This window comes from Stegostoma tigrinum, chromosome 1 (assembly GCF_030684315.1).
Source record: "Stegostoma tigrinum isolate sSteTig4 chromosome 1, sSteTig4.hap1, whole genome shotgun sequence".
Classification (NCBI taxonomy): domain Eukaryota; kingdom Metazoa; phylum Chordata; class Chondrichthyes; order Orectolobiformes; family Stegostomatidae; genus Stegostoma; species Stegostoma tigrinum.
In genome coordinates, this window is record NC_081354.1 from 36,346,480 (window position 1) to 36,361,859 (window position 15,380).

General features: G+C 42.1%; 1 protein-coding gene across 4 annotated transcripts in view; it reads right to left on the reverse strand.

Moving 5' to 3' along the window:
• The window catches only part of kiaa1109 (KIAA1109 ortholog), a 438,508-nt gene that overhangs the window by 383,003 nt on the left and 40,125 nt on the right, over positions 1-15,380 (reverse strand). For all 4 annotated transcript variants that reach the window (XM_048546322.2, XM_048546500.2, XM_048546414.2 and 1 more), the window contains exons 4-6: positions 11,303-11,419; positions 10,808-10,886; positions 4,534-4,598 (exon numbers count right to left, since the gene is read on the reverse strand). In XM_048546322.2, coding sequence (XP_048402279.2) covers positions 4,534-4,598; positions 10,808-10,886; positions 11,303-11,419 — 261 coding nt within the window. The remainder of the gene's footprint in view (positions 1-4,533; positions 4,599-10,807; positions 10,887-11,302; positions 11,420-15,380) is intronic.

Sequence of the window (15,380 nt, forward strand, 5' to 3'; positions counted from 1 at the left end):
GATCACATTTATTTATTACCTCAATTTGTGCCATCAGTTAGTCTACCTTAGCTAAAATTACACTAAAACAAATACTGTTATAGTATAACCACTCCACTGTTAGTAATTTTGTTTTTATACACTGGATCCTTTTTTTTAAGAAAAAATAAAAAAAAACGACTTGTCTGTTGTAATGAACCCCTTCCTCCTCATTTCTATTGTTTCAAATTTCTAGTTCCCACTTTTAATTTTACTATCCAAGCTAACTTAATTTAGTACTTTCTGAAACCTTCTGCAAATTTATTCTTCCTTTCCAAATCCCTCTAAAAACCTGGCTCGATCAAACTCACCAGCACTGCTTTTGAGATCCAAACTACTTGCTTTGTAAAAACATTTTTTTCCCCTACACTGTCTGGATCCCTCACAATTTTGAACACTCTGCCAAATCACCTCACAATCTTTCTTTACAGAGACCAGCCCAAACTTCTCCAATCTACTGAAATTATCTAAACACCAAGTAATTTTCATAATTCTTTTCTACACCATCACTACACACTTGACATCTTTCCCAAAGTGTGATGCCCTGAAGAGGACATAATAGTCCATTTGAAAACAAAGTAATGGCTTATAAAGATTCAGCATAACTTCCCTGCTTTTGTATTCAATGCTTTTATACTAAGTCCAAAATCGCCGCATGCTGTATAATTGTTTCACAGAATCATGAGGGGAGATCTTATAGAAACATATAAGATTATGAAGAGAATAAATAAGGTGGAGGCAGGGAGATTGTTTCCACTAACAGGTGAAACTAGGACTAGGGGGCACAACCTCAAATTAAAAAGGGAAGCAGTTGAAGGACTGAGGTCAGGAGGAACTTCTTCACCCAAACGGTTGTGAATCTGTGGAATTCCCTTCCCAGTGAAGCGATTGAAGCTACCTCGCTGAGTGTTTTTAAGGCAAAGCTAGGTAAATTTTTGAACAGTAAAGGAATTAAGTGTTATGGTGAGCAGGCAGGTAAATGGAGCTGAGCCTCAAAAAGATCAGCCATGATCTTATTAAATGGCGGGGCAGGCTCCAAGGGCCAGATGGCCTACTCCTGCACCTAGTTCTTCTGTTCTCGTCTCCTTATGAATTGTTATTGCACAGAAGGAAGCCACAGGGCCCACCTTAGCATCATTTCAAAGGTAGTATCTTACTTGCAGCCATTGTCCTGCTTTCACCCCAAAATCTAGCAAATTGGTTACTTGCAAGTAACCATCTAGTTCTGCTACAAATGCCTTGATTAAACATGCTTTCACCACACACTTTCGCAATGTATTCCAAACCCTAACTAACCTCAGTATGAAAAACATTTTCCTCATAACTTTTGTTTCTTTTATGAAGTACTTTAAATTTGTGCCTTCTCATTCTTGATTCATTCATGTGTAGAATATTTTATCCCTATTTACACTGTCCACTTCAATCAGATCTATGTCCAGCACTCCTTTCTCCAAGGAGGACAGTCTCTACATGTCTAATCTACCTTCATAAGTAAAATTCATCATTCCTGGAATATTCATGTAAACTTCAATACCTCTACATTTCTTAAAGCATGTTACTCACTACTAGACACAATAATTCTAGAGAAACTCAAAGAAATGTCTCATAAGTTCAACATAACCTCCTTACTGTTGTACTTTATTCCACAATTAATAAAGTCTAGGATATTGTATGTTTTACTAATTTTATTAAATCACCAATACACACAATCTAGGGCTCTCTTCATTCTCTCTCAAGTACCTTCAGTTATTTGGGCACATATTCTGTCCGAGTATCTATCTTCCTACTCTCCCTTTAGAATTGCATTTTTTTCCCCCCTGTATATTGTCTCTCCTCATCCTACCTATCAAAATATCTAACTGTATGCTTGCCAATGACTACCAATCTTATGATTTAAGATATTTCACATGCATCAAAAAAATTTCAGCTTCACTTCCAAAACATGCACTTACTTATATTATGTACTGTTCTTAAACCTAACAAACAGGCAACCAATTACCAGGCATTTATCAATGTCTCACATTGCTTGGCACCCTCCAAGATTATAAGTATGATTACGAGCTCAGTTACATTGAATCATTAGTCAATAAAAGTGTCATGTCATATTACATTTATTCTCTAAAATCGCTAAGAATACAAAAATGAGGTGGCTAAAATGTCTCATATTATTAGGGTCAATTTTGCAGAGTCCAGCTAATGAATGCTAATGATGCTTCATCCAATAAATATTTGAAGCCAATTAGACAAAAAGAAATAAAAACAGGAGCCTGCAGATGTTGAAAATCGGAAATAAAGCATAGCAATAGAGAAACTTAGCAGTTCTTGCAGGTCTGAAGACGACTCATAACAGAGTCGAAACATCAACTCTGTTTATCTCTCCACAGACACTGTCAGAACTGTTCAACTTACCAGCAATTTCTGTTTTGATAAAGACAATTTGGCTAACTTATAACATTAGATTTAATTGCTTGGGGACCAGAATTTTCTTCAATTTACTTTCTAACTATACTCAGTTATGAAATTAAAGGTGATGGTATGGGCACTCATCACAATTAAGTTGAAGGAGAGGGAATGCTCTTCATGCAACTTTATAACAAGCAAAAACATCATTTAACTCAGCCACAAGCTACCAAATCAAGCCCTTTAATTTCACATAGTTCATGCCAACCTACCATTCAAATAATGCAGAAGCCAACCAGTAATTAAAGCAAGTAAATCCATTAAGACGACATCTGTCAGTATTCTTTTCCAGAATTGAAGCCTTTCAACATGGACCAGGGCACAGCAGTACTCAAGCTGTAAAGACTTTTTTAAAGCTGTTAAACTTGAGGACAACAGCTTGTATTTATAGAACACCTTTACCATAAGCGAACATCTTAAGACCCTTCAAGGATGCATATCAACACTGAGTCAAAGATGACATTGGCGGTGACTAAAGCAGGTTACATTTATTTATAATTTATTCTCATAGGTGGATATTTCTGGCAAGTTACCCACTACTAAATGCCCTTTAAACAGAGTGCTCACTAGGCCATTTCAGATAAGAGTCAACCAAATTGCTAGGTGGGACTGAAGTCTCTTATAAATACAGAACATGCAGGGGTGACAGATTTTCTTCACAAAACGACGTTACTGAACCAGATGGTTTTTGGACAATGATAGTTGATGATTACGACCACTGTTTGAGACTAACTTTCCAATCCAGATTTATTAACTGAATTTAACTTTCTTCAGCTGCAATGATGACTTTTTAAATCCAGGTTCCCACAGCATTAGCCAGGGCATCTAAATTGTTAGCCCAGTGACATCACTATGAAGTAATTTTTCAGGATGTTCTTAAAAGATAGAGAGAAAGGTCAAGAAGCTCAGAATTTGACAAAGGCACTTCTAGAGACTGGGGTCCAGACAGCTGAAGGAAGCAACACAAAGGTGGAGAAGGAGTAAGGGATGCGCTAAAGGTTACACTCGAGCAGAGTTCTTGGAAGTTTGAACTGTAGAGATGCAAGATTGCAATGCAGTTGAAATACAATAACAGATTTTAAAATATCAGCTATGATAGATCAGGGATGATTACAGGAATGGTGCATAAGATCTGTAGAACACGGGCAGTAGTGTTGCATGTATTCATAGTCACAGAGGTGGAAAATGGAACGACAGCAATGGGTGATAGACAGGTTGGTAAGGTTCACTAATAACTGGTTTTTCACTTCTCAGATAAGACTCTGAATCTCAAAGAATGGCAGTCAGGTCAAGTATGAGAGTGAATCAGTCGGTGCCTATGAAATCTTATATCAAGGAATCAGTCCCTTATTTAGTTAAAGGTAGGAAAAAGAAGAAGAAAGTAGATAATAAAGATTTGTCATAATCTTGGCCATTAGTTAAAATTGCAGGAGAAACAGGATACAACTCTCCGGAATCGCTTAGCTTCATTGGTAAATTGATTCTACCTGTTATCTCACTGATTCATTTTGCTGGAATCAACATTACCTTGCAGTGAAAATTGCAACTTAAGCTGCACAGCTAGTTGGAATGACGTGTACTATGGATGCATATACCATGTAACCTCTAGTGTAGTATTGTGTGAATAAGTGGCTATACATAACTTTTCATACAACTTTGGAAGAATGGATATCAACACTGCTAATGTTTACGTGCCTGTACGCTAATAACGATACGTGGCTTTTTCAATTTTAGGAATGGAGATGTGTAAATAGGTTGGTGTTGTGAAGAGGAAGTGTCAAGGTGATAACAAAACAACAGTGTTCATAATCAGAACAATGGAATCACAACATTATCTGTGCAGTGACGAATAGATGCAATTGATTGTTTTGCAATCACATATCATAAATGACTAAACTCCTGTGAAGACAGAAAAGGTGAAAGACCATATAAATCTAGGAAATAGATCAGTGTCAAGTGGTGCTAGACGATTAACCTTAGTAAGCAACATGGTTTTCAGTTGAGCACCCAGTTATAAACACAAAAGGGACCAATTACAGAGGTAAAAAAACTCACCATGCTGTTTCTGTTTAGGATTGTACATTTTCCACCACCTGAATATGAGAAATCCATCCTGGATTCTAACAAAATAAATACACATATAATGAAAATTGGGAAAGGCAATACTATTAAAACTGTAGTTCAAACAATAATGTAGAACTTCTGCATAATGCATAAAAAAAATTTTTTGCAACATAAATACTTTAGTTTCAGCTATTTCAATAAGCCTATTACAGCTAATGTAGAAGCAGCAAGTTTCAACAAGTAATTTCAAGAATTAAGCAAGGAAGAACAATAGAATATCAATAAGCAACAGTGATAGTGACATTAGTAAATCAAATCAAAATTCAAAGAAAGGAAATTTTATTTAATTGATAGAAGCAGATTAATTGTCTCCCATTTAAGCTTTGTGGAGATTTCAAATATCTCCCTGTGGATAGCACAAAGTGTCTGCATCAGAGGTTTGGGAACAATTAGCTAAGCTCTCAAATTAAGTCTGCACAGGGACCAAGAGTTAACAGTAAACTAGCCAGAAAATGGCATATTTGTCATGCATAATCAAAAAATAAAAGTCAAATTCTAATCGGGTACCAATGGACATGTTGAATTTCCTAAACCGCCAAGGAAGGAGGCATTGTTGTGCCTACTTCACTGTCACATTTATGTGGGAGGTCCAAAACTGATCAGTTATTATCACTCCAAGAAACTTGACACACTCAACCCCCTCCATCTGACCTTTGTTGATGTAGACAAGGGCATGTCTTCCTGCTTTTTTCCTGAAGTCAAATGATCAGTTAATAAAATGGGAGGCTGGATGAACACAGCAGGCCAAGCAGCATCTCAGGAGCACAAAAGCTGACGTTTCGGGCCTAGACCCTTCAGAGAGGGGGATGGGGTGAGGATTCTGGAATAAATAGGGAGAGAGGGGGAAGCGGACCGAAGATGGAGAGAAAAGAAGATAGGTGGAGAGGAGAGTATAGGTGGGGAGGTAGGGAGGGGATAGGTCAGTCCAGGGAAGACGCACAGGTCAAGGAGGTGGGATGAGGTTAGTAGGTAGGAGATGGAGGTGCGGCTTCGGATGGGAGGAAGGGATGGGTGAGAGGAAGAACAGGTTAGGGAGGCAGAGACAGGTTGGACTGGTTTTGGGATGCAGTGGGTGGAGGGGAAGAGCTGGACTGGTTGTGTGGTGCAGTGGGGGGAGGGGACGAACTGGGCTGGTTTTGGGATGCAGTGGGGGAAGGGGAGATTTTGAAGCTGGTGAAGTCCACATTGATACCATTGGGCTGCAGGGTTCCCAAGCGGAATATGAGTTGCTGTTCCTGCAACTTTCGGGTGGCATCATTGTGGCAGTGCAGGAGGCCCATGATGGACATGTCATCTAAAGAATGTGAGGGGGAGTTGAAATGGTTCGCGAATGGGAGGTGCAGTTGTTTATTGCGAATCGAACGGAGGTGTTCTGCAAAGCAGTCCCCAAGCCTCCGCTTGGTTTCCCCAATGTAGAGGAAGCCACACCGGGTACAATGGGTACAGTATCCATTGTACCCAGTGTGGCTTCCTCTACATTGGGGAAACCAAGCGGAGGCTTGGAGACCGCTTTGCAGAACACCTCCGTTCGGTTCGCAATAAACAACTGCACCTCCCAGTCACGAACCATTTCAACTCCCCCTCACATTCTTTAGATGACATGTCCATCATGGGCCTCCTGCACTGCCACAATGATGCCACCCGAAAGTTGCAGGAACAGCAACTCATATTCCGCTTGGGAACCCTGCAGCCCAATGGTATCAATGTGGACTTCACCAGCTTCAAAATCTCCCCTTCCCCCACTGCATCCCAAAACCAGCCCAGTTCGTCCCCTCCCCCCACTGCACCACACAACCAGTCCAGCTCTTCCCCTCCACCCACTGCATCCCAAAACCAGTCCAACCTGTCTCCGCCTCCCTAACCTGTTCTTCCTCTCACCCATCCCTTCCTCCCATCCGAAGCCGCACCTCCATCTCCTACCTACTAACCTCATCCCACCTCCTTGACCTGTGCGTCTTCCCTGGGCTGACCTATCCCCTCCCTACCTCCCCACCTATACTCTCCTCTCCACCTATCTTCTTTTCTCTCCATCTTCGGTCCGCCTCCCCCTCTCTCCCTATTTATTCCAGAACCCTCACCCCATCCCCCTCTCTGATGAAGGGTCTAGGCCCGAAACGTCAGCTTTTGTGCTCCTGAGATGCTGCTGGGCCTGCTGTGTTCATCCGGCCTCCCATTTTATTATCTTGGATTCTCCAGCATCTGCAGTTCCCACTATCACTCAAATGATCAGTTCTTTTGTTTTATCAACATTGAGAGAGAGGTTGTTATCACCTCACCATGATACCAAGCACTTTATCTCCTCCCTGTATTCTGACATGTCCTAGTTAGATATCCATCCTACAATAGTACTGTTGTTATCAAACTTGTAAATGGACTTTGTTTGGGATTTGGCTACTGTCACGGTGTACGGGGAGTACAGCAGGGGGCCGAGAACACATCCTCGTGGGGCACCAGGATTGAGTATTATCATGGAGAGAGGTGCTGTTGGTGTCTATTTTCTCTGAATGCAGTCTGTGGGTCAGGAAGCTTGCAGAGGACGGAGCCAAAACTCAGGTCACGGAGTTTTGAGATCAGTCTGAAAGAGATTATGGTATTGAAGGCAGAGCTGTAGTCAACGAGTAGGGACCTGACATGGGCGTCTTTGTTACCAGATATTCCAGGGATCAGTTTAGGGCTAGGGAAATGGTGTCCGCTGTGGACCTGTTTTGCTGTAGGTAAATTGCAGGGAATCAAGGCAAGCTGTGGAGACTAGAGCTAATGTGAACCATGACCTGCCTCTCAAAGCATTTTGAGATTATGGAAATCAGAGCCATTGGGCGGTAGTCACTCGGGCAGGTTGCGTGTGCTGTCTTTGGTACTGAGATGATTGTGGGCTTCCTGGAGCAGGTGAGGACTCTGCTTGTAGTAAGGAGAGTTTGAAGATGTTAACGAATACCTCCACCAGCTAGTCGGCACAGGATCTAAGTGCATGAATGCAGACTCTATCTAGGCCCTTCACTTTCTTCTGGTTGACTCTCAGGAAAGCCAATCTAATGTCTGCAGCAGTGACAGAGGGAACAGACAGGTCCGGAGTTGTCAGAGCAGGTGACACTGCGCCGCTAGCATTCTGCCTGAACCAGGTGTAGAAAACACTGAGTGCATCAGGGAGGGCTGCATTTTTGTCCACTATCTTGCTCTGCTTCGTTTTGTATCCTGTTCAGCTATGTAGGCTTTGCCACAAGCGGTGGGTGTCCGTATTCTTGGTTTAGGCCTCTAACTTGGTGTGGTTCTGCTTCTGATGGCTTTGGGGAGGTTGTAACTGGATTTTCTGTATAGGTCTGCGTCATCTGACTTCAATGCCACACATATGGTCTTCAGTAGGCTGTGTATTTCCCGTTGCTGAACACCCAATTGACATCTTTGGCATGCAGTCCTCCACGCATTTGTTAATTAAGTCCGTGACAGTGGTGTCGTACTCGTCTAGGTTGTCCACTGAGTTCCTGAATATGGTCTAGTCCACCAAATCCAAGCAGTCCCAGAGAAAGTCTATAGCTGCCTCAGACAGCATTGTACTGCTTTCAGTGAAGGCTCTCCCATCTCAGCCTTTGCTTCTAAGCTGGGAGGAGGAACACAGCTTTGTGATCTAATTTTCCGAAGTGTGGTCAAGGTATGGAGCAGTAGGCATCTTCAATGGTTGTGAAGCAATGGTCAAGGATGTTTGGTCCTCTCATGGGGCAGTAGATGTGTTGGTGGTAATTTAGGAGCATCTTCTTGAGGTTGGCCTGGTTGAAGTCGCAGGACACTATGAATAACGCTTCTGGGAACTTCATCTCCAGAGAGTTTGTAGAGTTATAAAATTTCATCCAAACATTCTTCACTTCTGCATGAGGTGGTATATAGACTGCTGTCAGGGTGGCAGAGGTGAACTGCGCTGAAGGTAAACCGACAATGCCATTAGCAAGGAAATTCCAGAATTATGACCCAATAATATTGAAGGAACAGTGTTATACTTTGGTGATATCTCTTCCGGTGCAAGATGGTGGTGGCAATAATGGGGCTACGTGCAGGCTTTTGCCCAGAGCCCATCCAATCCCATGTGCTTTCTTTTCTTGGTTTATGTATCTTTGCCTCTGTTCTTTTCTTTTGCTTTATGTTCTTCTCCTTTTGGTTTTTTTGTGCTTCTTTACTGTGGCAAGTTGGTCAGCAGCATCAGCACAGCAGTGAGGGTGAGCCACACACAGAGTGGCAGCTGTGGCTTCTCCCTGCCATCAGAGGCAGTAGCAGCGGCAGTGAGGATGTTCTCCCAGTGTTCGGGTCCAAGGTAGTAGTAGCAAGGTTGTACTCACAGTGTTCGGGGCTGACAGCAGCAACAGCAAGGTTATTCTCCCCACATCAGTGCCGGTAGCAGCACAAAGGTCATTCACCCAGCTTTTAGGGCCAGCGGCAGCAGCAAGGCTCCTCCAGCAATCGAGGATGACAGCAGTGGACTGTTCAAGATGGCTGTGCCAGTAAGGTGACATCTGCAGTCGAAGCAGGACTCAGAGCCCATCAGCAGCCTGGTCTAGCAACAAAGCTAGGGACTCTCGATTTCAGGGTGATTGTGGTTTCAGTGGTGTCATCGAAGTGGACATAACGGCAAAGAGACAGTGCCTAAAGTGGGGCTCCTCCTATGTTCGTGAATGCCAGCACGGATTGGGTCAGAAAGACTGATATTCCCAACATTTTACCACTTTATTTTTCTGATTTATTCATATGACCAGTCATACTAGACTGCTTATTTAGTTATTTCCTAATTTTGTTTTGTTTCCTCAGAATTTGATCTTAAATATCGGTATCTACATACCTTTGAACCCAAGATGGTACGGTAATGCGGCAACGGTAAACTACAGTATCCACTGTCCTTAATAGCGTACATGTGACAATAAAGCTCATTCAATTCAATTCTTTCCAACTCAGCATGGTAAGTGGCTTGGAGGAAACTTGTAGCTGGTGGTATTCCCATGTATCTGCTACCCTTGTCCCACTCAATGGAAATGGTTATGGGTTTGGAAGGTGCTGTCTAAGAAGCTTTGGTGAATTTCTGAAATGCATCTTGTAGATGGAACACACCGCTACCACTGAACATTGGTGGTGGAGGGAGTGGATGGTTTGGATATTGTCCAAGGCTTGCTGCATTTTACACGGACTGCCTCAGTATCTTCGGAGTCTTCAGTGGTGCTGAAAATAGAGGGGTCATTGGTCAACATCCCCATTTCTGACCTTATAATGGAGGGACGGTCATTGATGAAGCAGGTGAAGATGGTTGGGCCTGGGGCCATACACTGAGGATTTCCTGCAGACATATCCAGAACCAGAGGTGACTGACCTCCAACAACCATAACCATCTTCTGATTTGCTATGTATGGCTCCAACCAATAGAGAGTTTGTCTCCATTCCCATTAATTCCAGTTTAGCCAGGGCTCCTTGATGCAGCTTTTGGTCAAATGCAACCTCAAATGTCAAAGGCAGTTAATCTCACCTCACTTCACCTCTAGAATTTAGCTCTTTTGTCTGTTTATTTCACAGCTGTAATGAGGCTAGGAGCTGAATGGCCCTGGTGGAACCTAAACAGTGCATTTGTGGGCAGGACGTTACAAAGCAGATGCTACTTGATATCATCAACAGTGCTATCTTCCATCATTTTATTGATCATTGGGATGGTAATGTGACTGGGTTAGATTTGTCCTTTTTGGCATTTCAGATATACCACATTGTCATTGGATAGATGCTAGCTTTGCAGTTTTGCTGGAACAGCTTGGCTAGGGGTGCAGCAAGAACTAGACCTGAAGTCTTCAGTATTATCACTGTAATACTGTCAGGGCCCATAGGCTTTGCAATGCCTCCAACTATTTCTTGATACTACGTGCAATGAACTGAACTGACTGAAGACTGGCATCTGCGCTGCTGAGGACCTTTACAGGAGGCCACCTACAACACAGCCACATCAAGATTGCAATAACAGAAAATTACAAACTAAATCCTATCTCTTCTAAAGAAAAGAAAGCCAAATCATAAGCAGTTAAGCAGTATTTCCTAATTTGCATTCTGTATGGGCAAATTTCTGTAAACAATGTCAAGGTGCAGATTACTTTTAACCTAAGTTCTATTTTTCAATAAACGCTGGCAAAATTTAGAGGAAATTTATGCTAGAATTGCTTAGCTTTCAATTCTATGAATCAGTTCCTACCTGATCGACACATCTTCATTAATATAATATATTTCACGAAACATGACCTTTCCGGACAGTACAGAGAATGAAAATGAACCTATTAGAAAGGGAGATAATTAATCAGCTTATCTGATACAGCAGCATCAAAGACTTGTTGAATCAAATATGAAGAAACAAAATTTCATTCCGAGCTTAGAGGCTACATGGATCAGACTTGAATAACAAAACTTAATTGAAAACCTTTACATATTGTGTAGTGAAGTTTTGTACAGTTGCATAAATAAAAATTGATTGGGAGCCTTATGTAAATTAATATTCTGAAAATGCTATTTACATTCTTTTGCATTTTATCAGCTTCGGTAGAATGCAGGAAATTAGAGTATTTTCAATGAAATATAAATCAGTTTGTTCTGACTCTGATATGGAATGAAGAAAACGTTAATTCTTCTTCTGAATAAATCCTCAAAAAAAGTCTCAATGCAGGTGAAGAATGAAATTTTTAAAAAAACTTACCAATGTGTACATATCCATTTTTGTACAGCCTGTTCAGAACCAAAGTCAGTATCAATCCTAAATTACGGGAATTGTAGTAAGTCAGATAAATAATCCATCCACATGATAGAATTGTGGCTGCAAAGAAAGAGCTCGCATTAAATCAAGTACCTCAGCAAATCACTCATTTTTTTCTAACCAATGAACTAAAATTTGAAATGTGTAGATGATTATGCAAAAAAAAATCAAACAATGGCTTCAGAGACCATTTAACAGTCCCCCAATATTGCCACCTAAAACAGGAACGATTCCGCGCCCAGCCAAGTGAACTGCCAAAAAAGGCCTTAAACGAATATATCAGCCATCAATTTGCTCTTTAGTAAATAAAAAAAATTCAAGAAAACAAGCAGATTACAACAATACACACATTATAAAAGTGGGGAGTTACTAAGCTGAGCTGGCAAGGCAACTGGTTTGCAATATGAAAGTGACGCAAACAGCCTGGGTTCATTTTGGCACCAGCTGATGTTACGATGAAGGACTCTCCTTCTCAACCTCTGCCATTGCCGGAGGCATGACAACCTTCAGGTTAAAACACTACTAGTCTTCTCTCTCTAAATGACAGGGCACCCCTATGATCTGGTAAGACTATGGGCATCCTTACATTTTACCTTATAAACACAAGATGTATCACCATTTTGACATGCAAATTTAAAAGAACATTAACAGAAAGCAAAAACAATTTTTGCAGGAAATTACTCTATCTTTAAATCTCAATTCTTCTTTAAATTTATACCTTAATCCAACCTTACAAGAGTTTAGGACAATCAAATAAGTTTAGAAACCAGGAAAACAAAGTCAAACTTTGACAGGTGATCCATTACTGATGACTAGAAGGATGCACATCCTGCAAACAAACAAAACAAACCTAAGGGTCATGCATATCTTTCCTGTCCAGAGGTGTTACTTCTGGAATGAAAAACATAAACAGTTTTATAGGTTGGGGAAGGAAAAATATTAGAACAGTGATAATGGAAATTCACCACCTGCAGAGTACTAAATATAGGAAACAAGAAAAAGGAAAACAAAACATAGCTGACTCACTACTTGTGCTCCAATTTACTTCATGAAACAGACATGATGGTGTTGCCACAAAACAAATAGCATTATATTCACACTTTCCTGAAACACCAATTTACACAATGACCTGCAAAGACTTGTTATTCAACCTGCCGACACTCCACTTACACTATTTGTTTTTAATTTTTGACACTCTTAATTACCTGGAATTATCTTACCATTATGTCTTTACCGATAAATTCTGTGCCTGTGCACTTCCTTCCACTTTACCTGATGAAGCAGTAGCACTTCAAAAGCTTGTGATTTCAAATAAAGCTGTTGGACTATAAGGACCGCAACTTTCCCCCCACGGTGATTGAGAACGCCCTTGACCGCGTCTCCCGCATTTCCCGCGACACATCCCTCACACCCCGCCCCCGCCACAACCGCCCCAAGAGGATCCCCCTCGTTCTCACACACCACCCTACCAACCTCCGGATACAACGCATTATCCTCCGACACTTCCGCCATTTACAATCCGACCCCACCACCCAAGACATTTTTCCATCCCCTCCCCTGTCTGCTTTCCGGAGAGACCACTCTCTCCGTGACTCCCTTGTTCGCTCCACACTGCCCTCCAACCCCACCACACCCGGCACCTTCCCCTGCAACCGCAGGAAATGCTACACTTGTCCCCACACCTCCTCCCTCACCCCCATCCCAGGCCCCAAGATGACATTCCACATTAAGCAGAGGTTCACCTGCACATCTGCCAATGTGGTATACTGCATCCACTGTACCCGGTGCGGCTTCCTCTACATTGGGGAAACCAAGCGGAGGCTTGGGGACCGCTTTGCAGAACACCTCCGCTCAGTTCGCAACAAACAACTGCACCTCCCAGTCGCAAACCATTTCCACTCCCCCTCCCATTCTCTTGATGACATGTCCATCATGGGCCTCCTGCACTGCCACAATGATGCCACCCGAAGGTTGCAGGAAAAGCAACTCATATTCCGCCTGGGAACCCTGCAGCCATATGGTATCAATGTGGACTTCACCAGTTTCAAAATCTCCCCTTCCCCCACTGCATCCCTAAACCAGCCCAGTTCATCCCCTCCCCCCACTGCACCACACAACCAGCCCAGCTCTTCCCCCCCACCCACTGCATCCCAAAACCAGTCCAACCTGTCTCTGCCTCCCTAACCGGTTCTTCCTCTCACCCATCCCTTCCTCCCACCCCAAGCCGCACCCCCAGCTACCTACTAACCTCATCCCACCTCCTTGACCTGTCCGTCTTCCCTGGACTGACCTATCCCCTCCCTACCTCCCCACCTACACCCTCTCCACCTATCTTCTTTACTCTCCATCTTCGGTCCGCCTCCCCCTCTCTCCCTATTTATTCCAGTTCCCTCCCCCATCCCCCTCTCTGATGAAGGGTCTAGGCCCGAAACGTCAGCTTTTGTGCTCCTGAGATGCTGCTTGGCCTGCTGTGTTCATCCAGCCTCACATTTTATTATCTTGGACTATAACATGGTATCGTGTGACTTCTGACTTTTCCCAACCCAGTACAACACCAGCACCTCCACATCATTTAAACAGCTACTCTGACAAAGTTCACCAAGCTGCAGTAACCATTTTCTCTCCATAAATGTTGCTGTACCTGCTGAACTTTTCCAATTTTTCTTTTTATTAAATCTCAGTTGTTCTTTATTTAATATTCGGAACTAACTCCTGGCAGGGTCATTTATCATGGTGGGCATCACCTCTTAGCCCAATTCTATCATTTCCCCCCCGCCCACCATTATCGTTTGCATTGTACCCTCCATCCCCACACCATATGAAAACACCAATGCTCTCATTTTCTCTTGGAATATGGAAAGGAATCAAAACTAAAAGAGTGGACACAAACGATAAGACAATAGAATCACTGTTCTAAAAATGCAAAAGCAAACTTTGCACGTTCATAAAATTATCTCAGTTGGAAATCAAAGTCGACAGTCTGATCAAGTATGCTACATTTATTAAATCAACAAACTTCCAGAAGGCAACTGCAATGCAATAAAACCTGAATATATTGTGTGCATATTTCAACGCAGCTGCAAATTTAAACAGTAACCTCAAGATCATCACAATGCAGAAACATGTTTCAGTCCCAGACCTAGATGGCTGCTAGATAACATCCAAATGATTGAAGTTCAAAACAAAATTAATTCTCACAATTGGATTACATATACAAATCCTTCAATGCAACAAGTCTGGATTATTCCAGGGCACTGTTAATGACTAATTTTAGTCGTCCAATTCACTAACAGAACCTGGAGGGAAAAGAAAACTGGACTGTCATTCTTCCCACTGATTTTCAGATAGCCAAATCATGGGTCAAGAATTCCTAGTTATATGCATGAGTTGTATGTTACGTACAGTTGGAACTTGTATGCTTTTGGTTTTCAAGTTCAAAATTCACGTGTCTTTGTACAGGGACTAAAATGGCGGCTAAAATAGGTTCAACACGTAGCAATTTCTGGATGCAAGGTCTTGAACTCAAGCATTATCAGCAGCAACCATCCTCAGCATTTTTGTCATGTCTGGTGATTACCTGAAATCAGTTTTCGATCAATTTAAATATACAGATAAGGTGGCTATATTTTAGCACCATTCAACGAAATGCAACAAAAATTTTTTTAAAAATTACCAGTTCAACTACAATTAACCACTGATCCTTAGTAAACTGCTTAAGACAGGTAAAGAAGTGGCAGAGAAAGCTTTTTATTTCCCGTCCCGTGGAGTGTGGAGAGGCAAATGTCCTCCTCCAGATTCCAAATTTAACTAGCCAAATTGGAAATAGCCCATACTCAGCCCTCCTGCATTGCACTCTGCCATGTATTGGTGCTTTTGGTCGTCCTCAAAAACAGTAAGAATCCTTATCCTCCGTTTCCATGCTTCCCACAATACAACCTCCAGGTTACACTAAACTGTTCACTGATTCTTCTAATCTACATGTTTCTGTCATTGTGCTTGGTTCCGCAGAAAATAAGAGGCC